The sequence below is a fragment of the Calliphora vicina genome, chromosome 1, assembly GCF_958450345.1.
Source record: "Calliphora vicina chromosome 1, idCalVici1.1, whole genome shotgun sequence".
In the NCBI taxonomy this organism is placed as follows: Eukaryota; Metazoa; Arthropoda; class Insecta; order Diptera; family Calliphoridae; genus Calliphora; species Calliphora vicina.
In genome coordinates this window covers 125,634,808-125,656,430 of record NC_088780.1, presented here as the reverse complement: position 1 = coordinate 125,656,430, position 21,623 = coordinate 125,634,808, and the positions used below count along the sequence as shown (strand labels likewise).

The window sequence follows — 21,623 nt, the reverse complement described above, 5'->3', positions numbered from 1 at the left end:
AACTCAAACGATAAGAAAATTGCAAAAAAAAATTGAGAGTAAATATTCACGAAACAACAACCTTGTTGGCTTAATTACGAATATTATGGCAAATGAGTAAAAGCTTTGCAGAGCAAAATATCTCACTCAAGAATAATTCTTAAGCAATAACAAATTAAAAAGTAAACAACAGTTCCACATTGAAAAAAAAACCAGCAAAATTATGTATGAAAAAAGCTTTTTTTTTTATTTTGTGTGGTGCTAAAATATTTTTCAATAATTAGTTAATATTTGAGTGAAAAAGTGTTAGCGTTACACTAAACCAGCGCATAGCGACAACACTAACATTATAACGTTTTAATACACACAACAAAAATACATTTAAAAAAATTAAATAAAATAAAATAAAAAAAGAACAAGACGACGAAAAGTTAAACAAACAACACGATTTGTATACCGTCATCATTATCATAATTTTAGCTGAATAGAGCTGACTAGACTACGTGCTGCTGTGAAATAACAAGATCGCGCAGCCCCACAACAAACCAACAACAAAAATTCTACTCAAAATACCGCAATTTTTTAATTCATAATTATGGTTTTTGCTAAATCAAACATATCTACAAATTTAGAAACAAAATGAATCCAACAAGTGCCAGTGTACTTGGCCTAAGAAAATAACAAATTTAAATAATAGGTTTTATTTTGGCATGTGAGAGTTGATATTTTACGTGTGTACAATAATGAAAAGATAAGAAATTTAAAAAGGAAAAAAAACACACAGCAACTTTATATTTAGTGATTTATTTTCGTAATTGAGAATTATTTGCCTTGAAACACAAATCGTACAAAAACAATAACAATAATAATACAAACATAAATACGTACATAGTACATAGAATAGAAAACGAATAACAAAATCAACAGGTGAGCTTTGATATTTTATAATATTGTTGTTGTTTTAGCTTTTTTCTTATATTTTTTTTTGCTCTGTTTATATTAAGTAAATATTTAGTATGAGTGCTAAAGTGCTGCTGTTTTTGCTTCATTAATTAAACTTGCGCTAAAAAATGAGCAACTCAGAAAGAGTTTGTGGGAGAGAGAGGGAGTGAAATTATAATAAATACAAACATAAGTGAAATATTGAAAATGGTGTTATCTTAAACATAAAAAAGAGAAGAATGTGAAAAAACAAGAATATAAAACATAATTGTTAAATATACATACAACTTAATTATAAATTAAATGTTGGAAAATTATTTTAAACCGGCAAATCGACAAATGCATGCAAAAAAGTAAACAAAAATATAATTATCAACATAAAATAAAAAATATAAACAAATAAATAATTTAATAATTTAATACCGCCTAATACTCAGAATTTATTTATAAAATTTTAAATTAAAAAAAAAAAACATTTAAATTTAATAATAAAACATGTAAAAACAATAAAACAATTTCTTACATACAAATTAAATTTTTACATGTGATTTGTAAAATTCATATTTATTTTATTGTTATGATGAAAATTAAAAAACAAACAAACAAACATTGTTTTCTAATGTGTCATCATCATACCCATCGTTGTTAGCTGGTCGTTTTTGATTTCTTCTTATTTAATTTCTTTTCGTTTGCTGATCACATTATTCTACAAGATCTTATTTAATTTTCGTTATTTGTTTTCGCTATTTGTTTTCGCTACACATCATAAAATAATTCATACTTATTGTACTATTATTCATCCATAAATGTACATACATACATATGTACATTCATATTATGTATTTATTGATGTATGTATGTATATACATACATATGTATGTATGTATATATAGTATTCATTGAGTACGTGTTCTAGTAACAAACAAAACCCACTCTCTATGTCAACTCTATTGAGTAATAATAAGTTTATATCGAAAAAGAAACAGCAGTAACAACAGAAAAACGAAACTGAATTTAAAATAAATAATATATAAAAAAAACCGTATTCCAACGTGTTGTATCTAATACAGTGGTGTTAATAAAAATTACTAAGGCCCATTATTATAGTCAAGAATACTTTAAGAGAACTAAAGTCGACTTTACTTAAGATTAGATTTTAGGTCTGTCATAGACAAGTTAAGATATACTTGCTGTTTTTAGCTCATTTGACAACAGCATCAGCTGTTCTTCGTCAAGTAGAAAAGTTCGTGTAATGCCCGTAATTTCAACAAATAGATATCTACGGTGTAAATTACCCAGCAGATAAATTTACCTAAAAGGTAACTTTACATTAATTTCAAATCAATATCTACGGGTAAAAATTACCAAATATTTTTACTCCGTAAGTAACTAAGCACTGATAGATATATATATATTTATTGAAATTACGGGCATAAAAAGTGAAAAATATTTACCAACCAAATTTTTGTCACCACAACTAAAATTCGATCTTTTAGGCTGAATCAAAACAGTTTCGGTGATCACAACCAAAACTGTTTTCTCTATGTGACAAAAACAAATAAATGTTTATTTTAAATATTAGTTTGGGCCTAGAGTAACCAAAACCAAAACCGAAAACCGGCCAACAGGTTTTTTCATTTTTGTAAACTCGACCGGTTTCGGTTTTCTTTAACATTTCTGTTTTTTGAAAAACCGGTTTTTGTAAGACGGTTACCGGTTTTAATATATATTTTCAAAAGCTCATTTAACCAATATTTTTAAAAAACTTTGATACCATTTTTAAAAATACTGATTAATTATATAGAAAATTGTAGCATTTGACAATACTTCGTAAAATATAGAAAATAATTGTCCTAAGAATTCAAAAGTATCGTATTTTTCATATTGAATAAAAATTTAATATAAACCGGTTACCACTCTAGTTCCATGGTTAAAATTTCCCATGTTGGCAGAACATGACATTTCTTCATTTGAACAAATTTTTAAAGAACATTTTTTTCTTTAAAAATTATGAAATATGTACATACTTTTACTAATAAGTATTTGATTTAAAAATAATACTCAGTTTCCATACACGCTAATAACTTATATATGTTTGGCTTATCAACGTTTTCGGAAGGGTTATTGGGAGAAAATTCATTATAATTTGAAATATAACTTTATAAGTTTTTGTTCCAAATAGTAAATCAAAGGTTTCTAAAATAACATTTGTTGGTTCAGATTTAGTTTGAATTAATATATAAATGACTTGGAATCATGTATTGTAATAATCTAGAAAGTTCTTTAGCAAATCAATGTTTTTTGCAATATTTGAATCGAGATTCCGGTCATTATAGTGTGGACATTTCTTTAAAATATTGAAGAAAAGTTAAATTCTATTTCTAAAAGGTTAATGTATGAATTTATCTTCATTTTTGATACGCCCGATCTATATTACGAAGCACATTTTTAATGTGGATCCATAGTAAATGATACAAGTAATTGGAATCCTTTTCTGTTCTCTTCTTTCTTCATAGCATTTGAATCAGACTAAAAAATTAAAAGAAATAAGAAAGTACCTATTCATACTGAATTTAAAGAGGGATGATTTTTAATTTGAAGTCATTTGGGATGAGTGACTTTCTGAATAATGAAATTTATTGTTGCTATGCTGAATTTACAGGGGATTTTTCGTTAAAGTTTGAGGCACTTCTGATAATAACACTGCTATCAGCAGATGATTTCATACGCTTACAGGCTTTTTACCTATCAATGTATACATTGAGAGGTAAAAATTCCTCAAAAAAAATTTTTATCTCACAATAGTTGAATTTTACAATATGTTTACTTTGAAATTAATGTTTGAAATCATTTCAGGTTTGAAACGATATATTTTTGAAATAATACATTTTTGAGTAATTCCAATTCGTGTGTTTTTTATACATATGCATTTACCGCACTCCCTATAATTTTACACTCAACTGTTGTTACTCATATGTATTTCGCATACATTATTGTTTTGTTGTCAATGTATTTTTGGTGTGTTATATTATTTTATTTATTTTTTTTATTCATTTTGCGCTGTTTACTATTTTTAAAATGCTGAGTCATTCTTTTTGTACTTTTTGCACAAAAAATAAAAAAAGTTCTCAATTCATTTCTTTTCTTTTTAACATTTTGTGCTGAATAAAAGTGAATTTGAAACAAAACTTATACAAAAAAAAAATATTGTATCTTAAATAATAGCAACAAGTTGCTGTACGGTAAAGAAAATAGCATGACAAGTTATTAATTAAATTCAAAATAAGTATAAAATAAAAATAAATAAAATTTAATTATTTAAGTTAAAATTTATTAAATAAACAAACTTAACTACATTTGTATATTAAGGTGGGTTATTTCGGAAAAAAAGATTATTGGCCACCGGAAAATAAACTTTGACATTTTGTAAGAATATTCGCGAAATATTTTGTTTTTTGCGATAACCGTTAGGGAGCCTTTTTAAAAAATGTTTGCTTTTTAGTTATTTCAATATATTTTATAAATCATGAATAAAAATGTTGTTTTTGTAGGAAGGAGTTTTTTAAATCAAAAAGTCAAATCACACATTTTATTCGGAATGATTACAATTTCGTAGTTTTTATTCCAATCGATTTAGTATTCGTGTAATTTGTTAATTCCAAAAATATTAAAAAATTCTGTATTTCAGATTGATTAAAAATTTTGAAAATTGAAAGTGGTTTCATTCCGAAAGGAATTTTCGTTATACTTTTTCTGAAGAAGCGAAATACGGAATTAATTACACTTTCGATCGAAATGGAATTCTGTGACAGGCCTGATAGTTTCTTCGATTAAAAGTCAAGATCCTTGGAAAACTTTAAAAATATACCTTTTTTCAAATTGGTCCAGCTCATTAACGGTTGCAAAAATTAAATAAAATATTCAAAGTTAATTTTTAGGGGGCCACTAGACTGACTCACAGAAAAATGTGGCTTTGTTATAATTCTCAAAATAAACTTTGATATTTTTATGATACCCATATTTTGAGCATGTTTGAGACATGATATTTACCAGATTGATTTTCCGATAACACGCGAACTAGTACTAATATTGAACATACAAGGCAATAAATATTTGAAATTTCATTCAAAATATTTAACATCACAATTATTCAATAGATGTACGCCCACTTTAAGGAGGCGTGGTATATCTGGTATATGATGGACAAGGGATTGTTTTGATACAATTTATAAGAGTTAGTGGGATTGAGGACAGATTATTACAGATATGCAACAAATGGCAGTTGTCAAAAAAGTTTTTAATGTCTGCAGAACGAGAGAAAAAAATGAAATTTTCTATAGGAAACGAGTGCGAAATATATTTGTACCTATTTTCAAACCACAACCATTTTGACATTTTCTCCTTTTTGTTATTTTTCTATTGCCATATTTCTGAAACCAGCTGATTCATATCTGTATTATTTGTGACTGAGTGAAAAATTGAATATTTCGTTCTCTGTCAAATGGCAAATATCAATCAGTTTTGTCAAAACGAATGGTATATTATGGGTTGAAGATAATGCTACGCCTATTAGAATGAGGAAAGTTTTCCTAAAATAAATTCTATATATCCTAATTGGCATCTCAAGCCCTTTAAATCACGTAAAAACATTTGAGATCGAATAATTATTTTAGAAGATATTTAAAATTTGTATACTGCATTTGAATGCATTTTATTTGCATATTTCCGTCAAGTCATCATAGAACAATCTGCAATATAAGTTTAATTGAAAATAAATCATATATGGCCTTATTCGGATCACTTTCAAAATTGATAATTTCTATAAAAAAAAAATAAAAATGTTGAAAGTCATGCTGAGATGCAAATAAAATTATTTTTCCAAGTCATTCGAGAACTAAAATGATTGGACAAAATTCAATAAGTTTGGAGAATTTTTTATGTGAAAAGATAACAGAAATTTCTTAAATATTTTAGCTAATTTTGCACATATGTATATATTTCTTAATTACATTTAAAAAACTCACTAGAATTTTTGTGTAGGCATTTAATTTAGTTTAATTCATATTTATTAAAAAGTTTAAAGCATTATCAGCGTAATTAATATTCACTAGAATCTTAATTTGTTTTCTAAAATCAAATAAAACATTTTGCTGAGTCAGCCTTAGCAAGAAAAAATCTTCCTATTGCAAAATAATTGTGTATTTTTTTATTTAAGAACAGCTAAAGCAAATGTCAACATTTTATAGGTTTATAACTTAAATTATGACCACAATTATTGTAAATTGTGAGTAATTTGTAAGGGAAATGTTGAATAATATACATACAATTTTATCAGCAAACAGAAAAGAAAAGAAACGTAATTAATTTATGGCAAAATATTATTGACTAATTTCAATAATAACTAAAAACATGATCTTTAATAATAATTTGTTTAACTTTTTTTATTTTTTTTTTAGGTTTCTGCCGCATGGTTGATGTCAACAACAGCACCAGCAATAACTCTTCGGTTTTGGGCATCTCAAACGGTCATGCCAATGCAGCTACTGGCTCAGCTACAGGTTCGAGCAGTGGCATTTCCATGAGTGGTACAAATGTAGCCGCCGCTGGCGGTGCAGCCGGTATGACTAGCGAGTTAATGAATACCACTGGTGCCCAAGGCGGCACCGACCGTTTAGATGCCTCTAGCGATAGTGCTGTTAGTTCGATGGGCTCTGAACGTGTGCCCTCATTGTCGGATGGCGAATGGGGTGAGGGCAGTGATTCGGCCCAAGATTATCACCAGGGCAAATATGGTGGTCCTTATGATTACAGCTACAATAATACGGCTGGCAATAATCGTCAACCTCCAGTTGCCCAGAAGAAACATCATATGTTTGGCAAACGTTTCCTTAATGAACAGCCCGGCGTAAATGCGGCAAATGGTGCAAATCCTGCTAACACGGCTACCAATGGTGCGCTAAATGGTCCTGCTCATTCGATTAAGTATGAATACGAACCTTATCCTCCTGTAGCTGGTCTACATGAAAACATGGGCAATGGCTTGGAAGGCGGCGCCATGGGTGGTCCCACACTAAGCAAAGAACATCATGCTTATGGCGGAGCCTACTCACTCGATTTTTCTGTGCGCACACCCCGTACTCCCCATGAAATTATCCAACACAATCACACGTATACTCTGCCTCAGGGCACGGGATCCCTACCACGCCCCCAGCAACGTGACAAGAAAACCTCTACATCATCCTCGTCCACCAAATCGTCCAAGTCAGCTCACAACAGTAGCGGCAGTGGCGGTGAGGAAGATAACTATTTGACACGCGATGAGAAACGGGCACGCGCCATGAACATTCCCATACCGGTGACTGAAATTATTAATCTACCCATGGATGAGTTCAATGAACGCTTATCGAAATATGATTTGAGTGAAAATCAATTGTCGTTGATACGTGATATACGTCGCCGCGGCAAGAATAAGGTGGCCGCTCAAAATTGCCGTAAACGTAAATTGGATCAGATTTTATCGCTGGAGGATGAGGTGAAACAGGTGCGTCGCCGCAAAGAGGATTTGCATTCGCAGCGTGATCGTTTGGCCATTGAACGCAAGAGGGTGTCGAATAAGTTTGGAGCTTTGCATAGACACATTTTCCAAGTAAGTTGTTGGCAATTTTTCTTACAAGTTTTTTTAGTCAAATTTTCTTTACTAGATTCGAAATTTGGGTTCATAATAGGGAAAAAATTTTATGTTTTTTTTTGATTCGTTGCCAATGTTTTCGATACTAGCAACAGAAAATCAATTGACACACAAGAATTGAAATTATTCAGCCACAAGAGAAAAATTCGGTCTTTTACCGAAACTATTTTCTCTATATGACAAAAACAGATATAAATACATATGTTTAATTTAAACAGTAAATTTTACTTTTCTTATACAAATTTAAATTAAAAGTTCTTAATTATTAAGAGCTAAATTTTGTGATAAAGATATTCCACATTCTTTGTTTAAACCTAGCTTAAACTAAAATTTTTGGTTTTTCACTTATTATTTAATTTAACTGAGCAACATTGGCCAGTTAAATCTAATTTAGAACTGTCGAAACACAAACAGCTGAACACCAGTTTTTTTGGATTTACTTTATTAACATCAGAATCACTTTTAATATCCTCTTAATTTACTTCAGTTTCACTAATTGTTTCTTCTAATTTTTGCAGTACTTGCGTGATCCCGAGGGCAATCCATGCTCACCATCCGAATACAGTTTACAACAAGCTGCCGATGGTTCCATTTATCTGTTGCCACGCGATTCCACCAATAAAAATGACACCACAAACGGTGTGATACAGCACGGCAGCACCACAAATGGCAGCTCTCAACCACCAACACATCATCAACAAATGTCACAACCCCATACAAACTCCCATGTAGCTGGTCATCATCTTCATCTGCAGCAACAGGCTACAACTGCTGCTGCAGCTAGCGCTGGTACATTAGCTCACAGTCATGTGCAGCCACACCACCATCAACAGCCACAGCAGCATCTGCATCAGCCAGGACAAACCAGTCATCCTCATCATCCACAAACACAACACGGTGGCGGATCGGTGCATCAACAAAAGGATTGAAATTTAATGTGGCAACACTATGCAGCGCATTGGTTTCAAATTCATCATCGTCATCAGCATCATCAGCAACATAGCCAGCATCAAACCTCTAGTACTCATGCTATAGTGCATTGTCATCATCTACATTCTCGCCACAATCACCAACGACATCCATCGCATCATCATCATCAGCCTTCCCATCATTATCAGTCATCAACTACTGTACCACAACGTTTATATCATCATGGGCATTACGAGTCTACTTACTGTTAAACATTTGTATTCAGGGGTTTATATTTGTATCTTTATCATTTTCTTTTCATTTATATATATATTTTTTTATTATTTGTTAATTGTTAAATTAAGACCGTATAAAGTGGGTGGGTTATAAAAAAGAAACTGGTAAACAAATATTTTTTAGATTTTTTGCACCATACAAACTTAAACAGAATTTTAGATATTTTAAAACTTTAACAACATCTTTCCTTTGTTTTGGCTTTAATTGTGATTTTTTTTAAATTACTCGTATTAACAATTTTCAAAATTTTCTTTAAAAAATAATATACATTGAATTATATATATTTTATATATGTATGTATATGGAAAACAAAGATTCTAAAATTTGGCATTTTTTATAAAAAAAAATTATTTACTAAAATATAAAAAAATCACTTAATATTTATTTGTAATTTAATTTTCTTAATTGCAAATGAAAAAATTAGTTTTTATTCAATTATTTAAAAAGATGTCCAAAACTATTTTAAATAGATTTTTTTTATTTGCCCCCAAACTAGCAACAAAAATTATATTCTAACAAAATTGTATGAATTTGTGATAAATTTTCAATTTAATGTATGAAGTTTCTTAAATTTTATTTTCCAAAAAAGAAAACCAACCTAAAAAAATATTACAATTACAGCACAATAACTACTACATATAAATTACATACTAATTTCTCCCTTATCACTCTATCACTCCCTCTTCCTCTCTTTAGTAGCCTCTCTTATCACTAGTGAAGTTATTTAGAAATTTAACTATTATTTAGTTTATAATACAAGAAAAATAAAAATTAATTAAAATCATCTTAACAAATCTATCAATAATAATAAAATAAAAACAAAGTAGTTATGGATCCACTTAAGTTAAACAAAAACTGTTAATATTTATATAACACACACGTTTTTTTTAATTATTTAAAAACAATTAATGTCAAAATAAAATATGTATTTAGAAATTTAATATTAAAGTAACTGCTTGTTGTAAAAGCTTGTTTTCCTTGTTTAATATTAAACTTTTTTTTTTCTTTTTGTTTGTTAATTTACTTTTTGCTTTTTTTATTATTATTATTTTTCTTCTATTTAAATTATTTTAATTAGTTTTTTTTTATTTACCATGTATTCATAAATAGTTATTAATTAGTAAACCTAGTTTTGCTTGTAAAATTTTAAGGCTTCTTTTTGGAAAAAAAAACAGAAATTTAAGAGAAAAAATACAATAATATTTAAGCATTTACTTTTATATACATATAATTATAAAGAGAAACAAACAAAAAAAAAGAACAACTAACAGAAACCACTTAATTGTATATGTATTTACCATAAAAAAAAAACTATTATTCTAATAACAATGAAATATTCTCAAAAGGAATATAATTTGGCTTATACAGGAATGCTTTTCAAGTTACCCCTTGTGTAGTTTTCTATAAGTCAGTTTATATTTAATTTAATTTTTTCTTTGTAAATATTAATTTTAAAACGTATAATTATTATACAAAAAAATACACAAAATTAAAAAATAACTTAAACACTAATTGTTTTAGTATTTAAGGCCTGAAAAACAAAAAATTACAATTACGTACTTTACATAAATGTATAATGTATAATAAAAAAAATACACAAAAAACTAAAAAAAATAACAAAAATGTGTTTTGATCAGTACGTCCAAATAAAGTATTATACATATTATCCAAATACGTGTTTGTTGGAGCAAACATCATCTTATTTAGTGACCAGTCCCATTTTTGAATTAATAACCAACGGTGTTAATGTTCCGCACTTCTTCGAAAATGATCAACGCAGAGCGCTACACATCAATGATAACCACTTCATTTTGGACCGAATTAAACGAAATTAACATGGACGGCATGTGTATCCAGCAGAACAGGCGCAACGTGCCACAATGGGCATTTTATACGAACGAGCGTATGGTTATCTCTATCAGTGGAAATTTCCACCAAAATCGTGTGACACTGTCATAGAGAGTCACAGAAAATTGGATATCTCAGTTTCGTGCCACCATAATAAAGTAACAGTAACTTTATTTTAGAGAGTAATAATAAATTACTCTCATTTTGAAAAACAACCAAAAAAAAGTAAGCGAACAACAATTTGTAATAATAAGTTGTATTTTATTATAAATCAATTTAAAACGTTTGTTTTGTGTTATTTTACTTATTTTCTTTGCAAAACTTGTAAATTGTATTAATTTTTAACTTTTTAGTTTTGTTTACATTTGCAACCTTGTTGATATTTTTACTGGACAAAAAATGTCCAATAAACAATATCATGTTCTTTATCTACTAGGGTATTCAATTAATCGGTCTTCTGGTTTAATCGGTTAATCGAGCAAATAATTAATCGGGGTTTACATCTATTCGGTTAATTTAAAATTATTCTATTAACCGAATAATTTCTATTTTAATTTTAAACTGAAAATACAACAACGAATTTTGTGTATAAAAACATAAAAACAGCAAATGTGGTATTTGAGATAATTTTTGTATACATATTGCTCATTTACTTCAACAACGTCATAACTCAAAATTTGGGTTAAATACAGAAAGATGTTAACATCTACTATTTGTATTTCTGAAATCGCATGATTTGTTAACATTCATGAGCGATATGTGAGTTTTTTTAGTGTTTTAGTGAGATCTTCTGAAATAATCTCTTAAAAAACAAATATAATTTAAATGTTTCCTATTAAACGATTTTTTTCTTTAGATTTAATAAAAATTTTCTTAGAAAAAAACTCTCGCTGATTGTATACATATGTTGGAGAAATCAAAGGCATGACAAAGAATTTTCAATATCTCAGTACTTTTTTAGTTTTTTCTAAGCATATAAAATCCTTAGTTATACCCATAGCTGCCAGATTTGACGATTTATCGTTATTTTGACAATTTTTGGTTTCAAAAATAGCAATTTAACGATTTCTTTCTCGAAAATTAAGATTTTCTGCATTATGAAAATATCGTACTATTTTTTGAAATACATAGTTAAAGAATTTTCTCATTTTGTTGGTGAATATGAAAAGCAAAATTTAGATTTTGTAATTTGTAAATGTATATTTTATGGGTTTTATTTAAAATTAAAAAAACTTCTGAATGAAACCTTATATTATAATTAAATTGAGCATTACTTTTTTATTTTAGTGATCCCTTATTTATAAACTTCAATTTTAAGAAATGTTTTTTGATATATCGCACTCGTTCAACAATACTGTATTAACTCAAATTTTTTTAAAATTCACATTTTGCAAGAAATCAACTAACAACATCAATATCTATCTACTGTAAAAATTTCAAGGTATTCCGATTACTTTTCATCTCGAAAACCACATTTGAGACCATTTTCGTGATAATTAGTGACTTCCTTGTATCAACAAAAAGGTATTATTATAGTTAATACAAAAATTTAAATAGAAATGTCGTATATTTTCATAAAAAATGTATTATTTTGAATTCAGCCTTTATTCAAGTTAAAAATAATCAAATTGTTTTATTTAAATTTGGTTGTATTTTGAGTTGACTCTGTTTTGTTGATAAAATAATACAAAAAAAAATATCGAGAAGTTTCAAAAAAATTATATTAACTCAAAAAATAGATTTATTTTGCAGTAATTGCAAAAATTTTAAAGAAAAACAATGTAAATATATTTTCAAATGGAATTTGCTTAATAAGATATATTCGGATTTTCAAATTCTCTTAAAATATAATCACAAACAGTTTTTGCCCTCTACTGAACATTTTAAAATTTTGAGTTAATACAGTATTGTTGAACGAGTACAGTATTCGTTCACTTTTTAAATAGATATTTAAAATTCCTGTTAAAAATCTTGACCTTTTTAATTTTCCGATTTTTTGACGATTTTTAAAATTCGAATGACGATTTTTTTCTTTTTTATCGGAAAAATACAAAAAAAAATATGTAAAATTGCAAATTTCGGTTAATCAACACAAATTAATCGGTTTATTTGTTATTTGAAAATCGGCAATTTTAAATTATTCGAACAGTGAATGCCAGATTTGACGATCTACTGTCACTTTTCACACTCTCTTGCTCTCTCGTTACAAGTTTTTAAAAGTAAACGAACGGAATCCCGTAACTTCCAGTGATAATTTGTACAAATTATTACAAATTATCAAGTACGCGAACAAAACTAATGTCATAAAAATCATATAATCGCGATCATTTCAAAAGGCAACAAAATCGAAAAATGTTAAAGGCTTTTTAAACCATTACACAGTTTTTGTGGTTCCAGTAGTACATATGGTCCAAATTTTAAATTCTATGGTGAGGTAAGTAAAATTATAATTTTTTTTAGACTTTTCATCCGTTGAAAAGTCGAGATTTACCTAACCTTTAATCCGTTTATTTGCGTTTCAATGGGCTCAGTAGTTTCGGAGTTATAATAATAAATTGAAGCAAAAAATTATTTTTTACGTGAAACTAGTAAAATCGATCGATTGATTGTTTTGGAAGTTTATTCACGAATTCGCACATTTTCATAAAATTTCAGTTTTTGAGTAGTTCATGTTCTTCATTCAATTGATTGAATTTTTGAAAACATTTTCCCCGTGCTATGTACAAATTTTCACATATATATTGCGTTTCAATCGGCTCAGTTGTCGGAGTTATTTTTTTTATAATAACACAATTATATATCAATATAATTGTGGATAAATTCGAAAAGAATCCATCAAGTATTATGATCAATATCACATATTGTGGCTTTGCGATAAAGCAATAAATCTGAAAAATTTTTGACGTTTTCGATTTTTCATGATTTTTTTAAAAGACAAAAATTTGCTATTTTCATGTAAAAAATATATATTTTGCTTCAATTTGTTATTATACTCCGAAGCTACTGAGCCGATTGAAACTAGTATTTATAATCCGAAAACCCGATTTTTCTTCAAAATGTCGGTTTTTTGCGAACCTGTTAATTTGAAATGTTAATTTTCGGTTAACCGGTTTATATCACTCGGTTAACCGGTTTTTAAAAAATTATTTTGCTGATGTCGGCTCATAGGTGTTGCCACGTTATAATAACACACACAGGCTGCCAGATGTTTGTAAACAAGTAAATAATCACAACAGAAACAGAGTGTAAAGCAGAAATAGGAATAGCGAAAACAAAAGAAGTAAAATTTTTGCATTGTTAAACATTTTAACCAAATAATCTTTTAAGTCAAATTAAAAATAGATTTTTTAATATAATTATCTACAAAACGATAAAAACAACAATAATTAAATGGAACAAATGGATGTAGATTTGGATGTGAAGCCTGGGTCGTCTACGGACATCATTAATACCAGTGATGGCGTATCAAAATCTAAAATGAATGCAGCCGCCGGGATCATTGGACCAAATGTAATGGCCGATGCAAGCACAGTGCCATCGGTCACAATTTCATTACATCCATTGGTTATTATGAATATATCGGAACACTGGACACGTATACGAGCTCAAGCGGGTGAGACATGCCAGGTGTATGGAGCATTGATTGGCAAACAAAAAGGCCGCAATATAGAAGTGATGAATTCATTCGAATTGAAAACCGATATAGTTGGTGATGATGTATTTATCAATCAGGATTATTATATGACCAAAGAGCTCCAGTATAAACAGGTATTATTTTCAAGTAAATATTTGAAATATGTATGCAAAACTTATTTGTAAATAAACGTTTAAGGTTTTCAGTGAATTGGACTTCATTGGTTGGTATACCACTGGCGAGACACCCACCGGCAAAGATTTGGCCATACACAAACAAATATCCGACATCAACGAATGCCCCATAATGTTGCAATTGAATCCCTTGTCACGCAATGTAGATCAACTTCCGCTGAAGCTTTATGAATCTGTTATTGACATTGTAGGCAGTGAGGCCACCATGCTTTTTGTGCCCCTCACCTATACCCTGGCCACAGAGGAAGCTGAGCGCATTGGTGTTGATCATGTTGCTCGCATGTCTACTAATGATACCGGAGAAAAATCGTATGTGGCCGAACATTTAGTGGCACAGGAGAGTGCCATTAAAATGTTAAATACTCGTATTAAGATTGTCTTGAAATACATCAAAGATGTGGAGGCTGGTAAATTGGCAGCCAATCAAGAAATTTTACGTGAAATTTATGCATTGAGTCATCGCCTACCCGTAATGCAAGGTGGTGCCTTCCAGGAGGAGTTCTATACTCAATGTAATGATGTTGGTCTGATAAGTTATTTGGGTTCGATGACAAAGGGTTGCAATGATATGAATCATTTTGTTAATAAATTTAATGTGCTCTATGATCGCCAAGGTTCTGGTAGGCGCATGAGGGGACTTTATTTTTAGAAACCATACAAATAAAATCTGGTCTTTTATTGTAAATGGGATAAATATAATGTCTACACAAATGCAAAAATTTATTTAATAAATACAAGCTTTTAGTTTCCAATTTATTTATTCTTCATTCTTTATTTGATTTAATGAAACATTTTTTTGTGAAAACCATGACACAACAATATAAGGTACACTCAGAAGAAAATAAATTCTCAATTATACAATTCTTGTAGCGCCAAACAAAAGAAAATATGACGTTATAGGGGTTAATATTGAAAACTCTCCCTAGTGATTCTACGTCATGGTGAAAACCAATTTTTATTTAATTAAAAATGGAGTGATTTTTTTGTTTAAATTTCACAAATACAGCAATAGACAATCGTTTGTACGCAAACCTGTTTTCTCTTATTTTTAGACTTTTAGATAATTTTTTTACAACACAATTTAATAACATCATAATAAATTATGAAATATTTGGAGGATTCAAACGGTCTGCTATTATTTTATAATAGTGTAAAAAAAAATGTCTTGTGTTTTTATACAAAAATTATGTAAACTAATAAGACTTTTTGAAATTTTTTATTTGAAGCACAACAAATTGTTTAAACTATCATAATATATTAGGACATTATAACAATATTACTTAATAACAGACTGTTTGAGTCCCCCAATTATTAATTTATGTGTACGCACTTTAATTTAATAAAAAAATCTTACTAATTAATTATAAAACTATTCTTCTTTTCTTAATAGTTGGTATGACTATTGCTCCCTTTTCACACATATTTGGTCAATTCACAAGGTCTCTTATCATGTCATATGGTCCTAATGTCCTAATATTTCACAATGGTTTTTATTGTTTTTCAAGCAAAAAATTTCCTAAAATAATACTACTTTGTATGCTATGTTTATTGTGATATCGTAACCAACAAGCAGAGACCTGTGCCGAATGCCTAAGTGTCGGTTAAGCCGAGCCGTCGTGTCGTGTTATATTAGGACATTATGACAATATGACTGATAAGAGACCTTGTGAATTGACCAATTATGTATGTGATAGAATAATAAAATACATGGCAATAAATTCTCATGAATTAGGTTTTTGACAACAGACTTAGGTTTTTGGTCCTTAGCTATTTAGTTGGGATCTATGGATACAGGCCTGTCAAAGAATTGTATTTCGACCTAAAGTGGAATTAATTCCACTTCTTCATGAAACCACTCTTCAGTTTTCAACCTGCAATTGATATTTGTGTTTCTAAAACGTTTAATCAATTTATGTACCAAATAAACAAATTAGAATAATTTAAACAAAATTATTTATATGCTTACAAACGAGTATCTATCACTGTACTATATACGCGATCTATACAATAGCGGAGTTCAGTATTAAGTGCGAATGGTATTGCATCATTGCAAATGTAAAATTGTAAATGGTTTTGTGTGTATTTTGTTATTGGACTACGGTAAAATTTTGCATTTGCAATGATGCTAGACCATTCGCACTTAACAGTGAATACCGCTAATGATTTTTCTAATTTTCAATACCACTATTCTCGCATCCATACCAAATATAGTTACCTGCTCGGTGATGCATTTCCGATGTGTGTTTATAATAATCTAATATATAAAAATCTCGTGTCACAATGTTAGTGATTGAACTCCTCCGAAACGGCTCAACCGATTTTTATGAAATTTTGTATGTATGTTTGGTAGGATGAGAATAGGTCGTAAAGTATATTTCATACCGCTATGTCATTAGGGTGACCCTATCCAGAATTTATTTTTACAATTTTTTGGCCAAAAGCTTTTTTTTCGCATTTCATTTATTTGGTATTAAAAAATACCTATAACCCCAAATTTTCATCAACCGACCCTCACCCACCCGTTTTTCAGACGAGATTTTTGGTATTTTGTATGAGCAATATCCAAATGTCAATATTTACCTATTTTTATGAAATTTTGTACATATATACATATATTTGGTAGGTACGAGAATATTATATTTCATACCTCTAGGACATTAGGATGTCCCTATCCACCCATTATCCACCCATTTTAAATATTTTTCACAAAAAAATTTTGTTTGTATTTCTCTTCATTTGGCTTCAAAAATACCTATAATGCAATATTCACTAAGAATACATTCGTTATTTTTAATTTAACAACCAAAATATTCACTAGAAATAATTTGTATGGCAGAACAACGTTTGCCGGATCAGCTAGTATATAATACATTTTATTCTCAATATGGAAATTATAAAATGTACTAAATTTATTGCTCGATATCGAATACCATAATCTAAAGTAAGAAAATTACTATACATTTTAAACATCATAAACTGTTTAAAATATGCAGCCATTAAGTAAAATTTTATTGAGAATGAAAATTAATTGATTTTACGGTGTTGAATGTATCTACTACCAACTATGTAAAAAGTTTTTCTATGGCAAATCACTCTTATACAGAAAACATTTTGGAAAAAGTCAGCGCAATGTTTTGTAATACATACTCTGTGACCATTTGGTTGCAAATGACTGATTTGCTCATCAAGCTTAAAAAACAATAATTATTACACAATAATTTCTTTTCAGGATCTCACATCAAGTATTATTTTAATAAAGTTTTTTGTTTTTAATTTTTCATTTTTTCTTAAGATTCATCACATTTCTTTTCTTTCTTTACTTTTTTTATCAATTATTCAAATGAAGTACATGTATGTAAAAATATATTAGATTACTATTACTTTTTTATAAATGATCCACTTGTTACTAATAAAACCATTGAATTCATAACACTTTCAACTACTTTTAAATGCTACTTTAGTTTTTTTTTGCAAAAAGTTATGAAAAAAGTTAGCAAAACTTCAAAGATTTCTTAAATACAAGAAACAATCTAATCAAACCTGTAAGTAACTTTTTAATTGCCAAAAATCAAAATGAAATTCTTTGAAAATAAATAAACTCCAATAATTTGCACTGCTATTACAAATGGTAAAAATTAAAGGAAAAAATATAAAATTATAATATAAAAAAGACAAATGTGTAGTAGATAGAGAAAAATACTAGACTACTTTTAAAGCTTAAAAAACCTACAGATATAAACCTTTTTTAAAGGTGTACAGGTGTTGGTATACGTGTGTGTAAGGGTTTCTAAAAAAAGAACAAAAATAGCTACAAATTTCTTTAAGTATACAACAACTGTAATCATTCAAATCCATTTGAAATCTAATGATTGTAGTCCTCTAATCTTAAATTTGCAAATTGTTGTAGAAATTCAACCTCTAATGGATGCATTTCTTTGGCAGGTATAACAATCGAATGCAGAGGTCCTCCCATATCCGTAGAACCCATATCCCGCAACGTACTTACCACGATGCGTTGATTGTCATGTCCCACACGGGCCAGACCCACGCACAAAGATTGTTCATTCAAAATGGTATTGCGTTCCAAAGCATCTTTTTTCTCAACTATGGACAACAATTGTTGGGCTGCTTCGGCCACGGTCATAAAGCGAGGAGGCATAAATTCCTTTCGCCCCCGCATTAATGACTCCAGTGTTGGTTCCTTTACCTTGATGTCCAGCAGACACAGAGTGTGCATGTTATGCAGTCGATTGAGCTTGATTTTGTCGTAAAAACTATCGGGTTTCCAGGTCTCATCCCAATATGGGATGGATACAGTTTCGCCGAATTTGTACAATTGAAGGCCACAGCAACCGATGGCATTCATTATGGAGGCATTATGTATCACTTTATAGGGAATTTTCTTTTCTTTGGCTCTTAAAATAAAATCAGTATGCGTGGTGGCGCCAAACGGGTCGCCCACAACTAACAATGCAACATCCTCTTCGCCGGCACCAGCTAAAATTTCATCAGCACCTTGTTCAACAAGGTCACGATCTGCCAATAGTATAGGACGACCATAAAAGGCTTCCTATTAAGATAAATATAAATTTTATTTTTTAATTTTCAATTGAATTTTTCATACTTAGATATGTATGTTTGTGCAAAGAACCTTGTCACACTTACCAACTCTTCTTTTGGGCACCCCAATATGGAGGTATACATTTCTAAATATACTCTTGTACATTGTTTTACAATTTCAAGGCCTTTCACTGTAATGTCCTTGGGATCTCCTAAACCCAAACCAATTAAATAAAACATGACGGTGAGAGTATATCTGTGCTTATGCGTGCGCTTTTGTATGTGCGTTTTTTGTTTTTGCAAAACTTTAAATAAAAACTAAACTTGTTCACTTTATCCTCTACTTGGATTTCTCCAGATTCTTATATTATAATTTATATTTTTGAAATTTCTGCACAATTTGCGAATTTAATCCTGGTTTCCTGTGACGAAAAAGCTTTGGGACAGACACGTGCTGTTTGCTTGTTGCTTTTTTTCTATGTAATTTGTCTTTAGTTGTTTTTTATTTAAGGAACCAATATGTAAAGAAAAAATTGAAGCAAAAGCGAAAATTCACAGAAAGCGAAATGTCAAAAACCATTTTCAAGGTCGTGATAAGACAGGTTTCGGAAATATACGAATATTATTTGATAAATTAACAAATGTGGCTTTCATATATTAATAATGGTATTAAAATTATTTGCAGACGACAGTGCTGTGTATTACTACATTTTAAAACCAAAATATTATTTAAATCAATCGGTATGTCAAGAAATTTAAAAAAAACATTTTTTTACATCATATTTTTCACTAACTTTATTTTTATTTTACATTTTCTTCACATTTTTTGTTTGCCTTATTTAAATTTTTTTGAATAATTTTAAAAAAAACTTTTAATACTGACCTTAAATCTAAAAACATTGGTATAAATCAAGATCGTCGAAACTGATAGCATTTTAATAATTTTGTTGGTGTTGATTGATCGCTTTCTTATAATTAAGCACAAAAACGTTGAAAGTTTTGCCTGCCTCTCTAAGTTTAGGAGTTATAGGAGTTTGAATTCAATATACATACATACATATATAATAGTAAATTTCACATATATGTATGTATTTAGATAATGATCTGATCATTATTGGTATCATTAAATTGTGCTGTTATATGACAGCACTTCAGGAAATTTTGATATACAGGAAAAGTGATTTGAGCAAAGCCGGTGTCCGATACACCTCAGAATTGTATGACCATTCGTGCGGCCAAAGGCCGTCAATACTGAAAATATGAATATTAAGAGAAAAAAATTATGAAAATGAAAAAACGAAATGGTTTTTTTTGAACAGTGATGATTTGTTTGTACTTCATAATGAACAAATCATGAACAAACAGTAATATGAAAAAAATCTTGTCATTACATTAAATTTCTAATACATATAATAATTTTGTTCAAAACTATGTATAAAAAGCAAGTATTACTTTAATTTGAAAGAAAAACGATTCAAAGAAAGCACAATAAATAAATTTGTAAGCGATCATGTTTAAACAGTTGGGGTTTTTATGTATGTATGTATGTATAAATGTAGGAAAAAAAAGGTATTTTTATAAGATCTCCAGTGACACCCATATTGATAAAATTTGGTAATAATATTTCTTTTAAAATTAAACATTTGTTTAACACAGAGGTTTACTTTAAATGTATTGATTTAAATTTTTCGAAGGAATTAATTCTTAAATTCATTTTCGAAACCAAAATAAATGTTATATGTTAACCATTCCGTTAATAAATTCATTATAAATTAATTCTTAAGCTTAAATACTTTGTATTTCAAATGTATTGAATGCGATCCTTCGAGAATTCATCCTTAATAGAATCCCTCATTGAATCCCTCAAATTTTCTTGAATTCAAATACATAACAAAATGTGTTAAGCATACATAACAAAATGTCAATTTATTTTGTAAATGATTAAAAGAAAAACAAAACTTAATGAAGAAACAATATGTTAATTCAATTTGTATTACATTTGAATTAACAAAAAAAGTAATAATGCAGAGGTTGATTGAATTCTGTTATGATTTAATTTCATTATTCATTAATTCTCATTAATCGTTGAATTAATGAATAATGAAATTAAATCTTGAAATTCTATTTCAAGAAAAGCCTTTGAATGAAGCTATGTATATTATTAGAACTTGGGAATGGATTTATAGAATGAATGGCTTACATGTCTTAATTCCAAATTAAGACATGTAATCCTTTTGAAAACAGTACCTCGTTTCTATATTGTATATGAGACATTTTACGAAATATTTATAAACATAAGAGTTTACTGAAAATCTGCACTTTCAATATATTCAGTTTGAAAATTTTATAAATCATCCTGTTAAAATTCGTTTTATTTTTAGAATTGTGAATGTTCAAACATTTTTTTTGTTAATTTTGATGGAATTGATGTTTATCCAAAATATGTAATTTTATTATCTCTTTATAGAGTATTTGACATAGAACCCTTTGTAAAATAAAAAGAAAGGCAAAATAAAACTTTATTAAAATGATCGATAAAATAATTATTTTTTTAAATGGATCGTCATTATTT

General features: G+C 28.8%; 3 protein-coding genes across 7 annotated transcripts in view; 2 read left to right on the top strand and 1 right to left on the bottom strand.

Moving 5' to 3' along the window:
• The window catches only part of cnc (cap-n-collar), a 156,065-nt gene extending 145,627 nt beyond the window's left edge, over nucleotides 1-10,438 (top strand). For all 5 annotated transcript variants that reach the window (XM_065515770.1, XM_065515769.1, XM_065515768.1 and 2 more), the window contains 2 exons: nucleotides 6,378-7,567; nucleotides 8,128-10,438. In XM_065515770.1, coding sequence (XP_065371842.1) covers nucleotides 6,378-7,567; nucleotides 8,128-8,538 — 1,601 coding nt within the window. In that variant the 3' untranslated portion in view covers nucleotides 8,539-10,438. The remainder of the gene's footprint in view (nucleotides 1-6,377; nucleotides 7,568-8,127) is intronic.
• Nucleotides 10,439-14,020: 3,582 nt separating this feature from the next.
• On the top strand, nucleotides 14,021-15,243 carry CSN6 (COP9 signalosome subunit 6). Its single transcript, XM_065515765.1, has 2 exons — nucleotides 14,021-14,431; nucleotides 14,496-15,243. The coding sequence occupies exons 1-2, from the start codon at nucleotides 14,054-14,056 to the stop codon at nucleotides 15,138-15,140; spliced, it is 1,023 nt and encodes a 340-aa protein (XP_065371837.1). The 5' UTR covers nucleotides 14,021-14,053; the 3' UTR covers nucleotides 15,141-15,243.
• Nucleotides 15,244-17,709: 2,466 nt separating this feature from the next.
• Nucleotides 17,710-19,594, bottom strand: Dph5 (diphthine methyl ester synthase). The gene is made up of 2 exons (XM_065515764.1): nucleotides 19,157-19,594; nucleotides 17,710-19,061 (listed from the first exon to the last, which is right to left on the bottom strand). Exons 1-2 carry the CDS (start codon nucleotides 19,289-19,291, stop codon nucleotides 18,354-18,356), a joined length of 843 nt encoding a protein of 280 aa, XP_065371836.1. The 5' UTR covers nucleotides 19,292-19,594; the 3' UTR covers nucleotides 17,710-18,353.
• Between the last annotated feature and the right edge of the window lie 2,029 nt (nucleotides 19,595-21,623).